General features: G+C 32.2%; 2 protein-coding genes across 2 annotated transcripts in view; one reads left to right on the top strand and one right to left on the bottom strand.

The window, feature by feature from the left end:
* Nucleotides 1-1,746: 1,746 nt before the first annotated feature.
* Nucleotides 1,747-14,890, top strand: LOC111713706 (cytochrome P450 2C15). The gene is made up of 18 exons (XM_023488640.1): nt 1,747-1,822; nt 2,424-2,547; nt 4,351-4,439; nt 4,832-4,918; nt 5,916-5,977; nt 6,361-6,426; nt 7,102-7,165; nt 7,697-7,776; nt 8,066-8,147; nt 8,325-8,411; nt 9,056-9,124; nt 9,202-9,268; nt 9,511-9,563; nt 10,271-10,347; nt 11,328-11,382; nt 11,852-11,970; nt 12,927-12,976; nt 13,627-14,890. The coding sequence occupies exons 1-18, from the start codon at nt 1,750-1,752 to the stop codon at nt 13,796-13,798; spliced, it is 1,476 nt and encodes a 491-aa protein (XP_023344408.1). The 5' UTR covers nt 1,747-1,749; the 3' UTR covers nt 13,799-14,890.
* LOC111713707 (transmembrane protein 165) overlaps nt 14,835-24,188 on the bottom strand; it is a 15,561-nt gene continuing 6,207 nt past the window's right edge. The window contains exons 4-15 of the mRNA XM_023488641.1: nt 23,483-23,541; nt 22,770-22,854; nt 21,821-21,929; nt 21,195-21,240; nt 20,896-20,947; nt 19,006-19,082; nt 18,373-18,618; nt 17,975-18,072; nt 17,273-17,347; nt 16,959-17,023; nt 16,300-16,367; nt 14,835-15,695 (exon numbers count right to left, since the gene is read on the bottom strand). Coding sequence (XP_023344409.1) covers nt 15,671-15,695; nt 16,300-16,367; nt 16,959-17,023; nt 17,273-17,347; nt 17,975-18,072; nt 18,373-18,618; nt 19,006-19,082; nt 20,896-20,947; nt 21,195-21,240; nt 21,821-21,929; nt 22,770-22,854; nt 23,483-23,541 — 1,005 coding nt within the window. The 3' untranslated portion in view covers nt 14,835-15,670. The remainder of the gene's footprint in view (nt 15,696-16,299; nt 16,368-16,958; nt 17,024-17,272; nt 17,348-17,974; nt 18,073-18,372; nt 18,619-19,005; nt 19,083-20,895; nt 20,948-21,194; nt 21,241-21,820; nt 21,930-22,769; nt 22,855-23,482; nt 23,542-24,188) is intronic.

The following is a 24,188-nucleotide window of genomic DNA, read 5'->3' as shown; positions in this document are numbered from 1 at the left end:
TAAAATTTAAAAAAAAAACTTTAAAAATGTATATGATAGAGATGTTTACATACAATACATTATAAATTGTAAACAATAATGATGATATAAAATGTACTTATAAATTAAAAATGTATTATAAATTTTGATTAATAATAATAAGATAAAATATAAAAAAGTTGATAAACATTTAAATGTAAACATTAGAAATACTATAAAAGGCATAATTGTTTAAAAGAACACTAAACTGTAAACGATAATAACAATCAAAATGTATATGAATGTTTACAGAACACTAAACTGTAAACCATAATAACAATCAAACTGTAAACGATAATAACAATCAACATGTACATGAATGTTTACAGAACACCAAACTGTAAACCATAATAACAATCTAAATGTATATGAATGTTTACAGAACACTAAACATGTAAACCATAATAACAATCAAACTGTGAACGATAATAACAATCAAAATGTATATGAATGTTTACAGAACACTAAACTGTAAACGATAATAACAATCAGCTAATGTATGAATGTTTACAGAACACTAAACTGGAAACGATAATAACAATACAAATGTATATGAAAATTTACAGAACATTAAACTATAAACAATAATGATATTTAAAACGAATAAATTTATTATGTCCGATCAAAACTCAGGAACTACTCAAATTTTGATAAAAAGAACTCCGTAGAACCACGGAAATGTTCTTAGCAAGATTCTAAGTTTATTCGGTTGACTATAACGGGCAAAGCTGGGTTCACACTTCACACTATGAATTTAACAGAATGAGAAATCAATACTGTGATCGACCTATTAGATCCTCGAAGTTATTCGAAGATACTCGAAGATCCTCGTAGATACTCGAAGATACTCATAGATTCTCGTAGATCCTCGTAGATACTTGAAGATACTCGTAGATACTCGTAGATACTCGAAGATACCCGAAGATACTCGAAGATACTCGAAGATACTCGTAGATACTCGAAGATACTTGAAGATACTCGAAGATACCCGAAGATACTCAAAGATACTCGAAGATACTCGTAGATACTTGAAGATACTCCTCGAAGATACTCGTAGATACTCGAAGATACTCGAAGATACTCATAGATACTCGAAGATACTCATAGATACTCATAGGATCGTAGATACTTGAAGATACTCGTAGATACTCGGAGATCCTCGTAGATACTCGAAGATACTCATAGATACTCGAAGATACTCATAGATACTCGGAGGATCGTAGATACTCGAAGATACTCGAAGAATGTCGTGGTTTGCACAAGTATGAGAAAAGCTAATTTTTGAGTTACATATTCTCAACAGCCTTCAATAAGAAGATTTATGATAAAAAACATTTAAGATTGCAATTGTACATGCATTTTACTTTAGTTTCATGTGACTAGCTTTGGAACCCAGCTTTGCCTGGCTTTGACGAGTTCCCCAACCAAAATTTATGGCAAATCGTTTAAGGGTCAATGAGTTATGATCAGACAAAAAAACAGATTATTGATTTATATATTTATAAATGTCATTAGTTTGGTTTAAAGATTCTTTCACTGGGTAAGTTCAGATTTCAAGGTAAAGATGGGTTCCCAAGCTAGAAGATGTAAACTCTGAGCATTTTTTAAATCCTCATGGAATTATTGAATATAAGATATCCCTACGAAAGTTTTAGTTCACATTTTCATAACAAATTTTATACATATTGAAAAGAGTGATTTTTCTTGATTTTCTCGTATATTTCAGAAAAAATGATGTTTGCAGTTTTAATTGCTTTCTGCTCTATTCTCTTTGGAATCTTTCTTCTTAAACGAAGGAAACATGGTAAACTAAAGATAAATTAGAGTCAAACATGATAAACCATTACAAGTTTAAACCATTTCATAATGTTCCTTCTATTTTAATTTGGTTCTCCTAAAAGTGTAATTTCTACTTATTAAACTAGATCAGAGTGGAAGTTTTGCAGATACATTCTTAAATAATAATTAAATTCTTAGAAATCTTAAGAAAATGTTCGGAAAGAAACTTCTGAATAAAATCATTTTTACTATTTTACTTCTGAACGTTTTTGTCAACTTAATCTTCTTGTTAACCCTCTATACATACAGTGGTAAACAGAAAACTCTGATAGGAAGTTGACTTTTAGAATCAAATTATCATAAAAGTTCAATGAGCATAAGATACAGCAACTGTGCAGTGTAAACAGACCCATTTCACTAAATAAGTGATTTAAGTTTCTATAGTAAAAATATTTGCTTTTAACAACATCAAATACACTTAATTATTGCTATAATGTCGTCTTCCTATTTCATTTTTTCCTGGTTATCACAGTAATAAATGCTCCATATGCATAGTGTTATGAGAGGAGGACGTCACCCTTCCCCCCCCCCCCTAGTAACTACAGAACTGCTAATATTTTTTTTAGGGTTTAATATGCCCAGTCCACCCTTTCACTGGTTACTGGGACATATACCTTTAATGGGCAAATCAGGCAGTATTGCCCATGAAGCATTTTCTAAAATATCCAGTTCATATGGCGACCTTATCAGGTAAATTATAGAATACTTTTTAAGGCGCTTCGCGCCCATCTTCTATTTAAATTGTGAACATGTTCTTTTTGTTTACATTTTAAAACAAAGAAGAAAAAAATGTTGTGGATTTTTAAGAAAAAATTCGCGGATTTTCAAGAATTTAAATTTTTTTACAAAATTAAAAACTTTTAAAACACATTTTTAAAAAAATTTTATCATTCATAAACTTTCCCTGTGGTCACGTGATGTCCCATAAAAAATTTGGGCCCGATCTGTTCAGCCGTTTTGACGCTTATTGGATACAAACAAACAAACAGACAGACACCAAGACAAGCCAAATTTATATATAGATTGAGACTAACGTTACTTAGGAGAAAGTTTACGTTTCTAGTAGCTCTTAAAAAATAATGGAATTAAGTCATAGCCACAAACTCTAATTTTGTAAGTCATTTATCTAATTGCATCCCAATATCCAAGACCTTAGATAATTTAAAATGTGAATTCTGTTAAATCAAATTGTCCAAGTTCGAAATATCAAAGGTTTACACAATCAATAATTTGAGTTTGAGTGCACAGACCCAATTCCTTTAAAGTAAAAACGACCAAAAATAAAGTAATTGATTACTCGCCTCCATCTCTTTCTTAAAAATGTTTATAGCATCCCAATAATGTAGATCATTGACATTTTTGTGGGGTGGGGTGGCTAGTGTGTGACACCAGTTCACGTTAGATCACTGAAGTTAAGCACACTTGTCCACAGCCAGTAACTGGATTGGTATCCAGACAGGTGTTCACGGGTCCGATTCCCGCACTTCTCACAAACCTGTGGTTTCAAAATCATCTGAAGCCAACATCTGGTTAAGCAGTTATGACTACCTGACGGATGCAGGAGGACAGAGGGGCGGCTGTCAACATCTCTCGTAGCGAAAGGGGGCGTCATTTCTACTCAACAAGAAAGAAGCTTTAAATGGGTTGATCCAAGTAAATGATGATGAAGAGAGGAAAGGTTGACAAGCAGGGAGAGTCTATGGTTGCCAGCTATAGGTATCTGGAGGTATCCAATCCGGGCTTACGAATGATTGGGAGCAATGAGTGTGATGTTTCCTATCTGTAAGGCATCCGGCCACATTCTAGTATACCAGAAGAATTCCTGCACTCTACTATTCTCAGGCCTAAGAAGCCCTTAGTCAGCTGGACTCTTGTCAGCCCTCTTCTCAGAATAAATAAAGCGTGGACGGATGAATGCGCTGCCAGATTACAACCCCTGGCAGATCAATACCCCTACAACACCAAACTTTCGCAATAGAAAAATTCCGATATTCGATCATAAAAACCCGATCATGTCCTGGGGACAAAAACATCTCTAAATTTTAAAAAAGATATTTCAAACCGCAAGTTTTTATAAGTAAAAATCTAGTCAAAGTTTTAAATCTACACCATCAGGTTGAATTTAGATACAATAATAAGAAGAATAGAATTTAAAATTAGTATTTAGTTCCTTTACGCAACAACTTGACGCACAGACGGGATATACAATAAAAAAATAGATTTTGTCGAAAAACGGGACTAGAAATTTCTGGTTTCAATCTTAGATTATTTGATCCTTCAGAGTTCATAGTTTGAAATATCTGAGGTCATTGTGTTGCAAAGATGAAATAGAAAATCAGAATTTACGCCAATGACTCATTTCCTTTATTTATAAAAAAGATGAGCGAAACCTGATTTTTTATATCTTCTTCTTCAAACGTAATAAATAAAAAGATGTTAATATCCTCCTTATTAAATGTCCGAGAGTTTTGATAATAATAAATTGTCCGATAGGTTGAATCTTGGAGGCAAAGATATGGTTCTTGTTTCTGGCTTTGATGAATTAAAATCAATCCATTCTAGTGAATTTGCTGAGGATAGAGGTGATATGATTTAAAACAAGAAGTTAATTTTCAAATATTTAAAAAAATTTAATTTTTCCCTTTTTTTTACCTCTCTGTCTTTCAAAAAAATTACATGTTTGGCTAATTTTGTAGTGATGTAAAATACATTAAATATTTATCCAGCTTCGTTATTCAGACTTTAAATATGTTTTTTTTCTAAATATAAAGGAATTGAGTCTTTGCCACAAACACTGCTTTCCTATCCTTGTATCTTTTTAACCTGATGGCGAAAAGCTTTGATATTTCTAACTAAGGTTATTTGGTCTAGCAGAATTCATAGTTTGAAATATCTAAGGTCTACGACATTGGTTTGCAAAAATTTAGAGATTTGAAAATCAAAGTTTGTGGCAAAGACTCAATTCCTTTTTCAGCCGTCCCCGAAATTGCAAATCTGATATTTGCCGGAAGTTTAAAGGAAACCAAGGGAGTACTATTTAACTCAGGCAGTGCCTGGAAAGGTAAGACATCTTGAAATTTCATATTCGGCACAAAATTGGTAATTTTAAGAAAATGAAATACATTAAACTTCGTCGATGTCATATTAAAGAGAAGTTCACATTCAATTGAAATTTTTACATCAATCATACAGTGAAACCCTTAATAACGAATACATCGGAAGAATTTATCAAATGTCGTCTTGACAATTTTTCAATGAGTTTTTTACTATATTTCGTAAATTTCAGTATTTGCGAAAATAAATAAATATCCATGAATATGCGGGAACATTTTTATATTCTTTCGATGTATTCGTTATTAAGGGTTTTACTGTAGCTCCTTTTCTGCAGAAAAATTGAGAAAAATGAACAAGTATGGAATATCTAATATGCAACCCAATAAAGGAACTGAGTCCTTAACCAATATTAAATTTTCTACTCCCTATATCTTTGCAATCCGATGGAGTAAATCTTTGATATTTCAAACCTGGACGATTTAATCTAACAGAATATAGAGTTTAAAATATCAAAGGTATACGGCATCGGGTAGCAAAGATATTGGGGTGAGAAATTTTAATTTAAGGAGCTATGATGTCGCAAAGTTGTAAAAGTAAAAGCTCAATATGTATTTTTCATTTTAATTTACAGAAATATTACACAGGGGGTGTCGTAATAGCTTTATTGATTTGACTATGGTTCATTTGCCCTTAAAGAAGGTGATAAAAAATGTGTTAAATACATCATATTGGTGCACAATCATATAACCAATTAATTCATTACGTTCTAGTTAACTTGTATTTTTTAACCCCAAAGATTAATTATTACAGATGATCTCAAATAATAAATAAAATACATGACATTTTTCAATTTTATTATTTTCTTGTCGTAGGAAATTACAACTAGACTCTGAAGAACATTGAAAAGATATCTAATATATAACGTCAGATTTTATTATAGTAAACAATGTCTCAAGATTAAAGTTTCTGAATAAAATCTTGAAATAAAATGTTGTTTTCTCCAGAGCTAAGAAGATTTATGCTGAAGACCTTGAAGGATCTTGGGTTTGGAAAAACTGCCTCTGAGGTATGTATTGTATTATTCAAGGCCTGTAAACAACGTACAGTTAGTTCTTGACCCATCAGATAAACAATTCATTAAGCTAGTTTTGTTTCGTTTTCTAGATCTCAAATAAGACAAATCAAACCATCTTCTTTCTATCCTTTCCTAGCAAAGATACTTCCTAATGTCTTTCTAGGATGTTACTTGTAATTGAGAGAAATGGTCTGAATGTTTCACAAGGTCATTAATTGCATTTAAATGAAAAATGCAGCTCAAAATTTACCTTTACAGTCTCTTTAAACTATTTAAGCATTTCTCTCTAAATATTGCCTTAACTTTCTGACTTGCTCGCGATAGTTTTGGACGTTTTCCTTCATACATAATTTTAACAAAGTTTTTATTCCTAGGAAACTGTGTTAGCAGAGACAAAGTTTTTAATGGAAGAAATAGGAAGAATGGCCAAAACTGATCAGGTTTATCGTCCATTGATTGATAAATATGTAATAAACAACAATGGTGAACCATATTGATGAAGTCCTGGAGACACGTCCCATGCTAATGTGTGTCGATCCAGGGACACAAACAACGGATATGACTGTAATGACGACCTGTAATTCCTGAAGTTAAACCATTTAAATGTTAAATGAACAGAGGCCGAATTTTAAGAATTTAATCCACGTTGCTGATCCGCCATAAACCAGTAAAATTCAAATTTGAGCCGCGGCTCAAAATCTTTAAATTCTGCCTCTGAGTTCTTGTCCCTATACCTTTTCAAAGGAATTATTAAACTAGTATTTAAAACTTAGACTATTTGATCTAAAAAATTCATATTTTAAAATTTCAATTGCTACAACATCGGGTTGCAAGATAAATAAAAAATCATTCGAGTTTGTGGTTCCTTTCGTGTTTATTCTTTAAAAATCCTTTAAAAACTAGAAAAAGTAAAATCGTGTGAATGGCCCGAGAGAAGCATGAATTTCATTAAAAGACTAAATAAATTCTGTACAGTCTTCTCTATAGTCTCATTATCTGTAACACATGAAGGACGCACGCGTGGGACTACCAGATCATGTATTTAAAGAAGAATGAGTAGTATCTTCTAATAAACTGCAGTTACAAAACAATTTGACAAAATGTAATAATTTTAGGAAGTTGATTTGGACAAAGTGTTCAATAAGGCGGCGTTAAATATCATCTGGAATCTAGTGGCAGGTATACAGATATACTTTATACAGGGGCTTCTAAAATACGTCGATTGATGTCAATTTTGAACCGATTTTCGGCTTCGATACAATAAAAATATCTCTCACAAATCACGATCTAATGAGGCAAAGGCATATTTTGAATTATGATTTAAGATAATGATACTAACTTGATCTGTGGCATTTTTCAGAATAAGAATAAAATATATCTAAGCAGCATGGCAGTGCTTATTTTACTTTGATCCGAACCGAATCCGAACTGCGAATCCAGCTCTAAGTCCTGAACTGTGAACATTTCTTCAAGAGTTACTGTTTTTAGAGCAAATTAAAAATTCTTTTTCCGCTAATTTTTAAACTGGATTCAATGAACCATTCAGAGGTTAGAATTTTTTTTTTAGATCTCTTATTAGTCATTTTCAACAATTGAGATATGTGTTTTGAGGGCAAACATTAAATTTTGCGGATCCGGATCCTTATCATTGGTTTCAACTAATCATGATTTACTGAAAAAAAACACAATTTTAATAATGATTTTAAACAGGTGAGAGGTTTGATTATGAACACGCAAAAATGGCAAAACTTCTAGCTTGTCTCGACGCTTTTATGCTGATGGGTAAAAAGGTATGCATGATTTTTATCAATAAAATTGATTTAAAGTTAGCCAAATTGTCAAAATTGATTGAGATTTTTGATCCCAAGAATTTTATTTTGACGATTACAATTATTTTCTTAATTTTAATTCAAAGTGGATTTTTTAAAAAGACTTTCGTGACATTTTTGTTTTAAAAAAGCCCTGAGTACTCGTAATTTTTACTTCCCAAATCTACTAGTAAAAAGAAAATGGCTGTTTGAAGAAAGAAGAAAGGTAAAAACAATTCGTGCATATCTAGAAATCATATTTTTGTGTCAGGTGATTGGCCAACCTCTTGGGACAATTCCATTTCTTAGATATTTCCCTCCGTTCAGGGCAACTTTCCTCAAATGCTGCAAAGGTATCTTTAAACTCTAAATTCGCACTTTGAAAATTGAAAAAAAAGTTTCCCACTTGTTATCTGAAGAAAGTGTAGTTTTTCACACAAAATTTGGTCCAGCCGTTCAGGCAGCTACAGTTAACACTAACATATTATATGAGCGAAGGGCTTTATTAATCTACTTTGTATCTTTGTTAGGAATGGAGGAGTTGAGGAATTTTATTTCTGAAACAATAAAAGATCATGAGGATACTTTGGATCCAGATAATCCAAGAGATTTCATAGGAAAGTCACAATTTTATTTCACGAAGCTTTGAAATCAATCTTTGCCTACAAACCAAACATTATCTATAGAAGTCAACCAACTCAATTTAGGATTTTAAAACCAAGCTAAGAACATTCCCGTGGGTCTACAGAGTTCCACAAAACACATTTTAGGCAAATCAGTCAAAGGGTTTACGAGTTATGATCGGACATACAAACAAACAAACATAGATTGCTACTTTTATAGATTTAGCAAATAAACTGATTTCTCGCCTTAAACTATAATTTTTTAAACCTTATATTTTTGGTTTTCAATGGTGTGGTGATATTTCTAACTTTGACAAAGTAACCTGGCTGAATTCATAGTTAATAATATCATGCAAAGGTCTAGGATATCAGAGGGCAACGCTTTTGCGATTAAACTGTATCAACATTTAAAGTTGAGGCCCGTTGAAGTAAATCCTTGTCCTTAAACCCATAAAATATCCAACATCAAGGTGGAACCGTTCAGGGAGAAATGAATCCTCTATGCGCTGTTGTCACAGGTCTAAGATAAAAAACTTTTCCTCCAGGATGCAATGATACAAGAATTAAAAAAAATAAAATAAGGATAATAATCAGTTTGCTTTTAAAAATCTTTCGTTGACAATGTGAACTGGTTTCAGATCTCTTCTTGCTTGATCTTGGTTCTACTGAACATATGGATAAATCCAACCTTCTCATCAGTGCTCTAGGTTTTTATTCAATCTGAATAGTTTTATGATATTTTAATTTAAAAAGAAGAAACTTTAATTTTGATTTATTTTAATAGATTTGTTTTCTGCTGGATCTGAGACTACTATTAAAAGTCTAATGTATGCTGTAGCACTATTAGTCAGGTAACATTAGGAAGAAATTGAATTCTTATAAATAAGAAATATTCATATTCATATTTTTATTCAACTACAAAGCACGAGATAATACAAATAAAGAATCACAATTTACTATGTAGTTTGGACCCGCCTAACCAGAGTTGGTTGTTTTGATTAGTTGGCCCATTACAAGCGAACAAGAATTGTAAATAAATAAATGGATGTACACTGTACATAATGTAACATATATTTGAACTCATTTCATCTAGGAATCCTGATGTACAGAAGAAGGTTCAGGAAGAACTTGATGCAGCTATCGGAGGTTTTTATATAAATAAAACAATCTAAGAGTAAATCTAAAAGGCTAAGATCTCCCCTCATCCCCCCCCCCTCCCCAGACAGCTTAAAGTCATGCAGCATATTGTTGTCAATGCATTGTTCTTTTATTTACATCTACACTTATAAAAAAAGAAATTGGTCCATGCGAGCTGCACTATTGCGTTGTTTTATTTTGATTGGACAATTTGAACTTCAGCTTTATTACATGATTTCATGAAACCCATGAATATAAGATATTTTAGAAAATTGATTTAATCATTATATTTTACTGAGGGAGGGGTGGCTGCTCTCAGAGTTTTGGAGTGCTCCTAGGATTTTGGAGTTGTTCCCAGCGTTTTGGAGTAAAATGTAAAAATTTATCCGACCTTTTATGAAAAGTCCTTTAAAAAGAGTACTTCAAAACTGTATGGGAACAAAGACAGTAAAAAAATGGAAGCAGAGTCCTTTTTTCAACTTTCGGTTTCTGAGTACCGTTTTTAAAGGACTTTTCATAAAAGGTCGGATAAATTTTCACATTTTACTCCAAAACCATGGGAGCTACTCCAAAATCCTGGGAGCAATTCCAAAACTCTGAGAGCAGCAACCCCTCCCTCTTTAACCAATATAAATGAAATTATCTACGATATTGTTTAAAATTTTAAAATATAAGAAAAGTGGTCTGATTGACGATATGAAAAAAAATGATTTTAGGAAAACCCCTGCTAACAATGTCGGATAAGATTAAGCTACCCTATACTGAAGCAACTATTCTAGAGATATGGAGAGTGGTATGTAATCATATAGAATAGAATATATATTAGAGTGGAATTTACTAGAAAAAAGTGTAAAACGGCCATTTTGTTGTACTGTTTCCATCATTTCACATAGACTCTATGCCTTCCACTTTACAAACGATGATTTTCCGTTATAACTATAAATCAAATGATGGTTTTTATTCACCTAATTCATTATAAAGTTTATTTAACAGCTTTAAAAATTTCGAAATTGAAATGAATAGTCTAGGGAACATACTGTAATAATGTACTCTACTGCACATAATGTGTGAAGATTTACATGATTTGTACGCTTTGAACTTCCTTTCAGGATGAACGGGACCGAAAAAATTCATATCGAGAGATTCTTTAAATTCCTCTCTAATATATATCCTATTCTCTATGTATGTAATGTATCAAATACAAGATGAACCCATAACTTTATTACAGCTGGGAACTTTCCTCATAATCCAAGTCGCTTGATCTCGATATCCACTGTTGGCGGATCAATCTCTTCATTTCAGCTATTCTTTCCTTGTTTAAATCTTCCTCTAACCCCTGATTGGGTACGATTACCATGCGGGATATCGAATAAAGATTAAATTCATCCGTACTTTAGCAGAAGATCGTGATTAAGCATTTGATCTCGATATCTACCATACAAGGATTCCCAGAACTCTGATAGCTCATGATACGATTCCACCAAGGATGCCATTTAACTTTTGTAAAATCCAATTTAAAACAAAATTTATTTCAATATTTAAAGTTAATATCCTGTCCCTTTTTCACACAATGATTTTAATGTAGATTTTGTTTCTATAATAATCTAAATTTTATATCTATGCAACCTGATTTTTCAAATTTAGATTATTTGATCTAACAAAATTTGTTCTTTGAATTATCAAAGGACTATACCATCAAGTTGCAAAGATATAAGATTCTGAAGATATCTGAAATTTTGAGTATGCCGGAGAGTAACTATTTCCTTTGTATAGGGAAATATTGTTCCCATTTCCCCTCCAAGACGAACATCAAAACCATTAGAAATAGGTAAACAATCAGATCCCACCATTTTTAACTGTAAAAATATGTGTTTAAAAAACTGAAGTGATGCACTTTCATTTCTGAGTTATTCTTAAAATAAGAAACGTATTTTCACACCTTTAAGTCTAAAATCTAGATTGCTATAATTGCACAATATATCAAATGTGTCCAAATAGTGATTTCAATAACTTTTCCATCAAAACTGTTCACTAACATTTCCTTGTCACTCCAATCTAAGATAAGGAACAATCTAAAATTTATGAGTTGTTACCCAAAGACTTTGCAACCTTGTAACTCCACAATTGTAGTTTACATTCATCACTCAAGAATGAGAAAGGCAAACTTATTTGGTTGCATACAAACTTTAATCTATTATCATCAACTTGTGAGAAAATTTATCTATGCTTGAAAACGTAAAAAAAAGATTATAATCTAAAATAAAATTTACTTTAGTTTAATGTGAAGTTTATTTCAGGTGGTTCAATTATTCCAGCAAACACAATGATCATCTCTAACACCCACACAATGCATATGGATCCAAAATACTGGGAGGATCCACAATCCTTTAATCCCTCCAGGTTCATAAACTCACAGGTATAATACTGGGAGGATCCACAATCCTTTAATCCCTCCAGGTTTAATACTGGGAGGATCCACAATCCTTTAATCCCAGGTTTAATACTGGGAGGATCCACAATCCTTTAATCCCTCCAGGTTCATAAACTCACAGGTATAATACTGGGAGGATCCACAATCCTTTAATCCCTCCAGGTTCATTAACTCACAGGTATAATATTGGGAGGATCCACAATCCTTTAATCCCAGGTTTAATACTGGGAGGATCCACAATCCTTTAATCCCAGGTTTAATACTGGGAGAATCCATGCAATCCTTTAATCCATCCAGGTTCATGAACTCACAGGTATAATACTGGGAGGATCCACAATCCTTTAATCCCTCCAGGTTAATTACCTCACAGGTTTAATACTTTTTCTTTTTTAAAGATTTGATATTTGATATTTGACACTAAAATATTAAATGTTAAAAATTAAATATATCTTAATTTAATTATAGATAAAAATGATTAATGATTTTTTTGCAACGTTATAAATCTCTACAGTCTACATCTTACATCTTTGATAGTTATTTTCCATTGTCAGTTTTTATATTTGAAACTTATTTTAAAATTTTTCTTGTGTTTTACCGTTTCTAGTTAAAGTTAAAAAGTTAACTTAATTAAACTATATATAAATGTGGCGAAAGATAATCGATGACTATAGGTTGTAATATCTGAATGATTTGTTTGAAATTAAATAGATTTTTTTACGGTCTAAATCGTATGTTGCATCTTTCTGAATTTGTTTGGACACTACGTTCTTCGGTATTAGTCGTTTTTAACAATTTTCTCCTTATAGACGCAACAGATAGAAGTGATTACTAGCGATCAAAAGCGCTTTTTTAACGCATTAAGCCTAGACCCCCTTTCATTTTTCGCGAACACTCCCTTTAAATTTGGTAAGTAATTCCCAATATTCAAAGATTATGTTCAGGGTATGTTTGTGGCTGATGAAAAAGTTTTAGCTTTTGGAACAGGAAAACGGTGAGATATTAAATAGTATTATAGTTTATTTATTAAAAAAATGTCTAGGTTTTGTTAGTTGTTTGAAAATATTGAATGATCGGAGAAAATTACAATATTGGGATACTTTGAAATAAATTCTTTAAACAATAATTTACTTTTAAATTTAATTTATAAAAGGTTCTATTTTACGTTTAAAGAGATAATGCCCTCTGGTCTAAATTCTAAAACATAAAATGAGTTTAAGGAATTGCCTTTTATTGTACGGCCATCATGAATATACTTTGCTTCTCTTACTGTTTCTTTGAATCCAATAGACGTCAAAACGGCTAAACCGATCCGGCCCAAATTTTGTGTGGGACCTTATATGACCCCAGAGAAGGTTTATATATGATCAACATCAGACTCCAACAAAATTCGATTGCCATTAAAATATGAAACCCACGAGATTTTTTTTATATAATCTGCGAACTTTTTTTTTTATTAATACAATGTATTGAAAGAGAAAATGTTCACAATTGAATAAACCCTGGTAATGCATATTTCAAAGCTTCCGAGTCAATGTTTCTGAATTCAGTTTAAAAGAAAGATATTTTACAAAATCCTGATTCGCTTTGTTTGCGTCATAAATTGCATATTATTATTTCCTAGTATAGTATTCTTGTCTTCAGGAGATGTCTCGGAGAATCCTTGGCTCGGATGGAGAACTTCTTGTTCTTGACGAACCTGGTGCAGAGGTTCTCCTTCTCCCCCGGGGACCAGGGTCCGCCCTCTCTCCAGGCCCAGGGAGGGTTCACCAACGGTCCAGTACCTTTCAAGGTCAAGGTCACGCCCAGGTTCTAATCGAGGATTAAGTTCAGAGACACCATATCAAAGATAGTAATCCGAGGATCTAATTGGATGAATTTGAGCTGGGTTTCAGAACTTCGAACCAGCGATAGATAGTTCAGCGACCTCTCCAAATAATTAAATTCAGTCCCAGGATCCATTCACGTTAACATTCAAGGTGTTGGGAACATGAAATATTGCCTTAGAAATTTATTCTCTTTCTTTAATATATCGATTCGAAATAAACTATTTAACCATTAAAAAATATATTTTGTTTAGTTTGAACAATCTCCCGCAGATATTGAACACGAACTTTTGGTTGTACACTGGTATGAACCAAAACTTCAGAAACAGACTAAAATATCTCTTGCTTTTGATGGGTGGCTGCCACTTTTTCTAATCTCGATCAAATTGGAAGGGAATTAAGTCCAAGCCACAAACTCAAATGTTCTAATTCCTATATCTTTGCAATCGGAGGGCGTAAACATTTGATATTTCAAACTTGGACTATTCAATATAAGATAATTCATAGTTTAAATATCTAAGGTCTACAGCATTGGGTTACAAAACGAAAAAAGGACAAGGACTCAATTTCTTGATAATTTCGAGTTAAATCATTTTATACATTGGATTTTTAGATTCGCCGGAAAACGAGTTGATATTAATTTCTCTCTAATGGAAAATAACATAGGCCTATGATACCTCTTTCATCTTCTTAACAATTACTGAAAATGTTTCTTGAATGTTAATTGATCTGATTGAGTTGAAAATAATTTAAGCAAAAATATAAATCTGAGAATAAAGGATTCCAAACAAAATTTTTCCAAGAAACTGGTATTGTAAATTTTACTTAAGTTTTTACCAGGGACCATATTTAATGATTGACGAGAAGTATTTGAACTACGTAAGTAGAATAAGTTGAACCACACTTAAACCAGTGCACAAGAAAACAAGTCTACATAGTTCAACTATTTATCGCTATTCATTAAATTAGGTCCCAGTGCAGCTAATTGTAAAACTTGGTTGAAATAAACGATTATTGTATCCGTACTATTCTAGAGCATTTATTGTTTCTTTTATTTACATGAAATACATTTAATATCCTTTCATAATCAATCAATAAACAGTTATTGACAATTTTACTTGAGAGAATGGGCACTGCACTGGGCTGGACTGAAAAACATCGGTATTGTTCAGGTTGAGTGAGGGGGGGGGGGGGGAATTATAATTGATTAGCCAGAAATGTCAACTTTTTAAGTCCATGTAATTTCCCAATATTCTGGCATACATTACAAATATAACAGTGTCATGTTTTATACATTTTACATATATATCTGAACTACATAGGCCTTCACCTGGATAAATAGATATAAATGGCCACCGAAAAAGGATTACAGTATTACATTATTTTAAAAATATAGTTCCAAAATATGTCTTAGGGAACTTTTATATTATTATAATACTTAAAAAAATAAATGATTGAATAATAAAGAAAAAAAGAAGTTTTCTTAAATGTGTAGGTTGTCCAAATGGTCCATTTACAATTTCTACTGATAATATAAATCATAAAGAAAAATGACATTTATGAAACTAAGATGAGTTTTCAATTCTGCTTAAAAGGATGTTCATAGACATTGCATTATGGATATTTAGCTATCTCTATATTTATCCCATTTGCATAATCATAAAAAAATTGTTTCTTTATTACGACAATTTTCGAATGTGGTAAAAGTTTATTCCATATAAAAGGATCAGTGTATGGCACAGGGTAAAAATGCCCCAGTTTGTAGAAAGCTTTATGGAAGAAATTAAGGAAGTCAATAAGTTTACATTATACAAAACAGATGAAGTTTTTACAGGCCGGTCATAGGTTTCTGATTTCGTAGGTCAGTCAGCATGTCTCGTAGCTACCCTGTTTCAGTTATTTTCATTTTGCTTAAACGCATATATATGAGCATTTAGAAAATATAAGCGGGGGTAATTTTTTCGGAACCTTCCCCTAAATAAATAAATTCTTTACCCAATATATTGACGTTAGTAATTTTTTTGTTCAAGAAATTTGTCAAGACAATGTTAGAAAAAATACAATTTAAGCTGCAAAAGAGGGAAAGAGAGAAATTCTGAAGAAATAAACCCCCAAAATGGATTTATACAATTGAGCCCAAGCTTTAAAATAATATTATTCAAACATTTTTATCACATTCAACATGGCAAGAAAATTAACAACAAGAACACAAACTTGCAAGGATTTTATGTACATTATCAAACAGAAATAGGTAAAATATTTTTTTAGTGCACATTAACATTTAACATACTTTTACTGTTTTCTGGACATCATGAAAAATGTTTGTCCTTAGTGTAACGTTACTTGTTACTAGAACATTACTTGTCATTTAGAGTTTACTTTTTATACTTTTGCGACAGTTTAACATTTTTACAGAAATTATAGCAAAATGCTCATTGCTATCTTTTCTCGTCAAACCAAATATTAAGTACATTTCTACAATGTAAAATTCCTAGATGTGGTAGTTTCTACAAAAGAAATGTGGTTTTCCTTGTATATTGTGGCATTGTGGTTATCACCCTGAAACAAGATATCAACCATATTTATTTGTTTTTAAAAATCTAGGTTACTACTTGATATTATCTTATTTGTTTAATATTTCCCTATTTTGTTCTATTTTTCACTATTTTTCTCTATTTTCTTCTTTTCTCTCCATCTTTCTCTATTTTTCTCTTAATTCCTCAAATTTTCTCATATTTTCTCAAATTTTTTCCATTTTTCTCTTTTTATCTCTTTTTATCTCTGTTTTCCTCTATTTTCCTCTATTTTCCTATATTTTTTTCAACACTTTCCGAGAAAAAATCCTCTATGACAGAAATTTTAGAATTTTATTAAATCATCCGAATTTGTCTAAAAGAACTAATTGCTTGCTGTAATCTCTAATCTTCTAAGCATTTTTGTTAACTTGACCTTGGATATTTCTTAAATAAGTACTCTGGTACTCTCTTAGATCAAATGGTCAAGGTTTAAAATATCAAAATGTTAACCACCATCTTGCAAAAATATAGATAAAGATATAGGTACAGGTAATAGATTTTAGAGTTTGTGATAAATCATCACATCCTTTTTAACATCTCAGCGACAAACAAAAAACACACTTTATTTCGTTACCTCTACATCTGGGACAAGATGACTCTCCTCGTTAGGATCGATGAATAGAGAAGCGATAGCAAATCCTAGAATATTCAAGAACTTTAAACTGTTTTTAATTTTAAAATGTATTTGAGTAGAAAGAAAAGATGGGGGGGGGGGGGTTTCCGAAATTTCCATATTATTGTTTTTCACTAAAAACTGTATAAAAAAATTAATAAAATAATATCAAAACTAAAAATCTTATCATGGTTTGTCCAAAACCAAGTTACTCACTTAAAGAAAACGTATATTTTTGCTTGATATTTTTAACAAAATGTTTATAATTATCTAACCTATGAAGACCAGGGCTCCTAGGGCAGTAACTTTTCGGACAGATATTTTCTTTGCGATGAGAGCACCACACAGCACTTAACAAATACAGTTGAGGATATTTTGGGCCAAAGGGTGAATCATTATCAGGGCCAGGGTTGTGCCAAGGCTTTTCAAACATACAAGAAATAATGTGTACAGTATGCTGCTGACAGAGCCGGAAAGAGAGTATAGTTGAACGGAACTCCCCAGTTTCCTTTTTTCCGGGTCTATTTATTTGCGTAATTTTAATTTAAGATATCATAGAAAAAAAGAATGTAAAGACACCAGATGAAATAATATTTCTTAACAAAAAAGCCTGACCCCATTTATAAAATAGAGTTTCCTATACTGGGTTTCGTAACGATACTCTGTCTTGCTGACTAAAATCAAGACAGACTCTCTGAACTAATTGCTTTTTTATAGGTAGTACTAAATCTCGGAGTTTTTGAGTTTTTAACGTGATTTGAATCTAGGCTAGGATGAAGCTTTATGTCCCGGATGTTAAAGAAGTTAAGGCGGTTACATAAAAGTGCCCAAACCCTGCACGTGATCCATCTTTTCACTAAGGGGGGGGGGGGTCGGGGTTCAGTCTTTTTTGATATACCACTTTCTTTACTTCCAATTCTTTATTAAGGCCCAAATGTGTACGAAGAATGCATATTGCATGTACTGTACTCTCTTACCAGCCAGACCGGTACAAATAAAATGGCCGAGAACTCCTCCAACACATACTCCAGCTACATCATTAATACCAGCCATCACAATTGTAGCTAGCTGGGACCTAAATAAGCAATCAATCAACAACTAATGCAATCAATCAATCAATGAATCAATAAATCATTTCTTAGATATTTATTGCACGTTCACGGCTTTGATGATTGAACCCTTCCATTCAAAAGTTAACGCCTTGAATATTGACTATAGAGATCAGTCGCTACTCAGTGTTATCCCATTAATAAGTCTTGCCCTCCTGAGGACAAAAATATATTACAAATAATTATTAGCTATATATTAATATTAAACGTAACAATTTTTTTTTAATGTTAATCTAATATTTTAACGCATAATCTTATATATCTACCTATCTCCCCACTCCGCCAGGAATGTCATGCCGAAGGTGTTGGTGAACACCTTGAAGATCTTCAAACACTTCTTCCCGAACCAGGAGTTCTCTCGGATTTGTTCTCTCATTGACTTCTTTTTCTCCTTAACCTCCGTAGAGGCATCAGTATCAACCTCGGCCTCCTGTCCAGCCTCGGTCATAGGAACAGCAGCCTCAGCATCAGCTGCAGTAACACCGGGATTTGAGCTCGAGATGGAACCTCGTCTTCAAATAATTTTAATAATATTCTTCAGGCAATTAAATTTTCCATTTTTTTAAATATAGACCAACCTTTTTCTTTAAATTTGAACAGTCTTTATAGTTTAATGAAACATTAACGCTGAATTCCTATAAACGTCGGCTAAGGCTAATTTTTAAGCTATATGTCGTTAATTAAAGTTTATTGTAAAAAGACGTTAAACGAAAAAGGTATACCAGAGATAACATTTTGATTACGTGGATTTTAATTATCATCGTCATTATAATTTGAAGTCTTTTATGCTTTTACTTTTGACGGTTGACCTACCAGAAAGAATTTTTTTATTTCGTGGATTTTAATTTTCTTTGTCATTTTTATTTTCAGTCTTTTTTACTTTACTTTTGACGGTTTACCTGGCAATCTCCTCCTCCACCTCCCTCTGGGTGTCCTCCAGCTCAGTGTCAGACATCCTCCACGCCTCCCACAACATCTACAACATTATTCCTCCTCTACACAACATCTACACCATTATTCCTCTTCTACACAACACCTAATACATTATTCCTCTTCTACACAACATCTACACCATCATTCCTCTTTTACACACCATCTGAAAAATTATTACTCTTCTACTCAACACCTAATACATTAATCCTCTTCTACAAAACATCTACGCCATTATTCCTCTTCTACACAACACCTAATACATTATTCCTCTTCTACACAACATCTGCAAAATTATTCCTCTTCTACACAACATCCAGACTGGACCCGATATCGTAGATTTTACGCAGACCCCGTCGAATGCGTTGATTTCGACGCTATCAAAATTTTAAAAAGGAATTTTTTTAAATATGTTGAAACCCAATATTAGACGCCTCCATTTCCCCCATATTCCTCAACCCCCTTCCCTTTTTGGTGCATGGACGAAATAAACTTTGTTTTAACGCAGATCATTTTGCTACTCCCCCCAGCCCCCACCCCTCTTATAAGCTAAGAATTGGAAAGAGCATATATTTACACATTTGCGCCACGAATTTAAGCCTCGTAAAAGCTGCTGCAGCTGTTTTAACTTCCTCCCCTCCCCCCCCCTCTCCACATTTAGCTGTTATAACTTTAACAGATCCCTTCCTCCCTCCATATACATTTATATTTTAACTTCATGAGATAGGCACAGTTCCAAATATTACCACAAGAGGTCTCTTGAGTTGAAAGTAAAATTGAATTATATACAGAAAATAAAACTGTTATTGTTTTAAACAAAATTACATTTACTAGAAATAGATATTTGTGTTTTATCATGCGAAATTCGCTAACAATACTGTAACATGTGTAATAGTCCCATGCTCAAAGTTATAATATAAAGATAGAAATATCTAATAGATCACAAATGTTCAAGTTTAAACTTTGTAAGTACATCAAATAATTACATTTACTTAATGATTGCAAATGTTAATTACCATAAATTTTGAAAGGAATGTTAAATGGCTCCAATGGATTTAGCAACAGCGCTCCATAAAAGATATAGGAAAGGTGCTCTACTTATTACTTTTTAGGTGCAGAAAAAGCGAAATATTCTCTAATCCGTTTTGGTTCAAATTTTGCTGTCAAGCTGCGAAGTTGTCGTTCCAAGCTGCTCACTTCAATATCGTGAGATACCTTAAAATAAACTACATGGGGGGGTCACATAGGGGATGTGAATTTGATACCCGGATAAAATATGAGGTGTGGCGAAAAACGAGTTGAAATCGTAACATTTAGACGAGGTTTGCTTAAGAAAGAGGTGCGCTCTTTTACATGGCTGAGACGTAGCTCTCCCAAGAAGAAAAGAACGCTCTCGGGTCTCATTGGAATCTACACCATTATTCTTCTTCTACACCACATCTACAATATTATTCTTTTTCTGAACATTTACAGCAATAATCCTTTTCCTTATACGGACGCAAAGAAAAGAATTGAATAGCTTTACTTTATATCATTTAGTCTTTATCTGATCAGTTTCAGTCTCGTCATTTATAAAAACACATTTTGTTGTTCATTAAATCAAATTATGATGATATTTTCACAGAGTGTTTTGAAATACAGATTGGAAATAAATTTAAAATTTAATTTCTATATTCATCAGTTGTTTAGTTGATTGCTTAATTGACTAATCAAATGATTTAATAATTGATTGATTAGTTGATGGTTGATTCATTGAATAATGTTTGAATATTAATTGATTAAAGTCTATTATGTTATTGATAGATTTATAAAAAGAATAATCGATATACAGATAATTTATTGATAAATTCTTATCTTACCTTAAACCCAAAAAGGAACATGATAGCTGTACAGGCGTAGTAAGTGTACTCTCTGTAAATATTTAAAGATTTTTATTAAACGACTCGATGGGTAAATACCAAAAAAAGTGAAAGTGTAACCTCGAAATTTATACGTTTCTAATGAAATTTTGTTTTGCTAAAAATCAAATTTTTTGATTGCTAGTTTTTTGTTGTTAGTTATAAGTAGGAGTATTATATTCTACTGAACTTTATTTAATGGAAAACAGAATTCTAAAATTAACGTTAAAAACAATTTTTCATGAGAATAAAGATTTTACCTGGGAATAAAAGTAGTTACAACAAATCCAAGCAGTGCAGATAAAACTAAAATATTACAATGATTAAAGGGACTGCATACGTTATTTTCAGTGGCATTTCCAATTCATTAAGGTACCCCTTAAACACTTTATCTGATAAAGAATGAATTAGATATCCATGTTTCTCTTTCTAAAATCTAATATTCTCAATTTTAGTTTCTTAAAAAAGTGACTTGCATCATGATTTCTGCTTACAGAAAAAATGGTGTTAATGTTCAGAGTCGAGCATTACTTGATCTAAAGAAACGACGGTATCGTCTACAATGTTGATCAAATAAAAGTTTAAAGGGTACAGTTGTGAATCGGACATGTCCCTCTTTGAATGGAGATTTACTTGAAATTACAATGACACTAATGATGTTTTTACGTTTTTTATTTGTAATTTATGAAAAAGACGAGTTCAGAATAAAGGTTCTATGTCGTTTTTCTGCAATATATATATCTCAAAATTAAATAGTTCCCAAAAATCAATAATTTTTTAATTCCTTTTTTAAAAGTTTGGATAAATTTAGTCAATTTCAGACTTCAATCATGTAACTTTAATCAAATAAACGCTTTATAAAATAATCTGGAATAGTTTTGAAAACCTGTCATTACAGCGAGAGCTCCAATGGCAGCAAGGAAGACTAGAAGCTTGTTGTTCTGCATTGCCAAGATTGCGGCGATAAAAAATGTTTTGTCTCCCAGCTCAGAAACCTAAAGAATAAAACGAATTCATGATATTGAAATTTAAAAAAAATTAAATCTACAAAAAAAGTTAGTCGTTAATATAACCCCTCTCCAACCAGGATTACATTATTAAATCCTACCAGGATTACATTATTAAATCCTACCAGGATTACATTATTAAATCCTACCAAGATTACATTATCTAATCCTACAAGGATTACAGTATCCTACCCTACCAGGATTACAGTATCTAAACCTATAATGATTACAGTATCTAACCCTACAAGGATTACATTATCTAATCCTACAAGGATTACAGTATCTAACCCTACCAGGATTACAGTGTCTGACCTTACCAGGATTACAGTATCTAACTCCACCAGGATTACAGTATCCTACCCTACCAGGATTACAGTATCCTACCCTACCAGGATTACGGTATCCTACCCTACCAGGATAACGGTATCCTACCCTACCAGGATTACAGTATCCAACCCTTTCAGGATTACAGTATCTATCCCTACCAGGATTACAGTATCCTATCCTACCAGGATTACAGTATCTAACTCTACCAGGATAACAGTATCCTATCCTACCAGGAATACAGTATCTAACCCTACTACCAGGATTATAGTATCCAACCCAACAAAAATTGCATAATGTACAGTATCCTACCAGTATTGTAAAATGTTCAGTATCCTACCAGTATTGTATAATACACAGTATCCTACCATCATTGTAAAATATACAGTATCCTACCAGTATTGTTTAATATACAGTATCCTACGATCATTGTATAATATACAGTATCCTACCAGTATTGTATAAAACAGGAGCCTACCAGTATTGTATAAAACAGTATCCTACCAGTATGACAGAAAGAGACTCCACGAACCCATGAAGGAATCCTTTGTGTTCTGTGGTGTTACCGAACTCTTCTCCTTGAACGATACTAAAAGAGATTTTTTATAAAAACAAACATGGTAATTATGCAAGGACTTAAATCTTGTCTTCAAAACAGTTTTTTTTTAGAAAATTAAGCCCAAAAAAGATTCTGCGACTTTTTTATGAATCTAAAAGAAAGTTGTTCAAGTAATAGAATATTTATAATTTTTTGTTTTATTAAACTTTAACTGAATTCATTACGTTTTATTACCCCGGCCTTCCCCTGAAAGCCTTGAATATTTTTCCTTGATGAGGAGGTGGGGGGGACACTGGCACTGGAATGTGTATGAAGCAAAATAGGAAAAAGGAAGATAACAGGAAGAAATCTGAAAACAGGAGAATAAGAAAATTGACGGAATGAAGGTTTTCTTTAAATAGAAATATTTTGAGATTCAGTAAAGAGGAAAAAAATAAATGTTTAATATGGAAAAGGATTGAGACTTTGCCACAAACTCTGATTTTCTAATTCCTATATCTTTGTTTCCAAATGCCCTAGACCTTAAATGTTTCAAATTATGAATTCTGTTAAATCAAATGATCTAAGTATGAAATATTAAAGGTTTACAAAATAGGTTGCGAAGATATATTTGAGCTTGGGACAAAGACATTTACCTCGAAAGGCTTTGTCTACATACCTGATATTTTGAAAACCTTCCATTTCATCCTGAATAAAACCATCTTCTGCCAAACTCTCCTGAATAAAATAAAAAATAATCCTGTAAATATTAAATGGTTAAACATATTAATTAACCTATTTTTGCGCAACTTTGTTTTATACAGATGTAATTCTTAACGAGTTGGTTTCTACAAAATCTGCCGGAAAGGAAACAATATATATAGTTGAATTTTTTTCTTTTGTGGCATAGAAGCACCATTCTCGTTAAAGAAGAATTAGTTTAAATCAAGCTTAAATAAAATCCGATCCGATCCGATCCGATCCGATCCGATCAGATCAGATCAGATCAGATCAGATCAGATCAGATCAAAGCAAATCAAATCTTTATTACATGAAGATTTATAGTTTAGACAATTTTCCCAATAAACATCTTATGTCAGGGGGGAGGGATCCTATACGAGTGGACGAGTAGGTAGGATGTCAGTAAACCGTAAATAAACATGATACTATAATAATAATAATAATAATAATGAAGTATTACTTAGCTCAACCTAACTTGTACAACAACAAACATCGTCATATTTAACAAGAAAAAAAAAGGTTCAAATGTTTGTAAGAAGACATATCCCATTTTTAATACTGCAAAAAAAATTGTATAATGTATATTAAAATATACATAAAAATTCAAGTTTTAAAAGGTGAAGAAAGTGATGTACATATATGTT

This window comes from Eurytemora carolleeae, unplaced genomic scaffold (genome assembly GCF_000591075.1).
Source record: "Eurytemora carolleeae unplaced genomic scaffold, Eaff_2.0 scaffold1071, whole genome shotgun sequence".
Classification (NCBI taxonomy): Eukaryota; Metazoa; Arthropoda; class Copepoda; order Calanoida; family Temoridae; genus Eurytemora; species Eurytemora carolleeae.
Note: the sequence above shows the minus strand (reverse complement) of the source record. Positions and strands in the feature narration are given on the sequence as shown.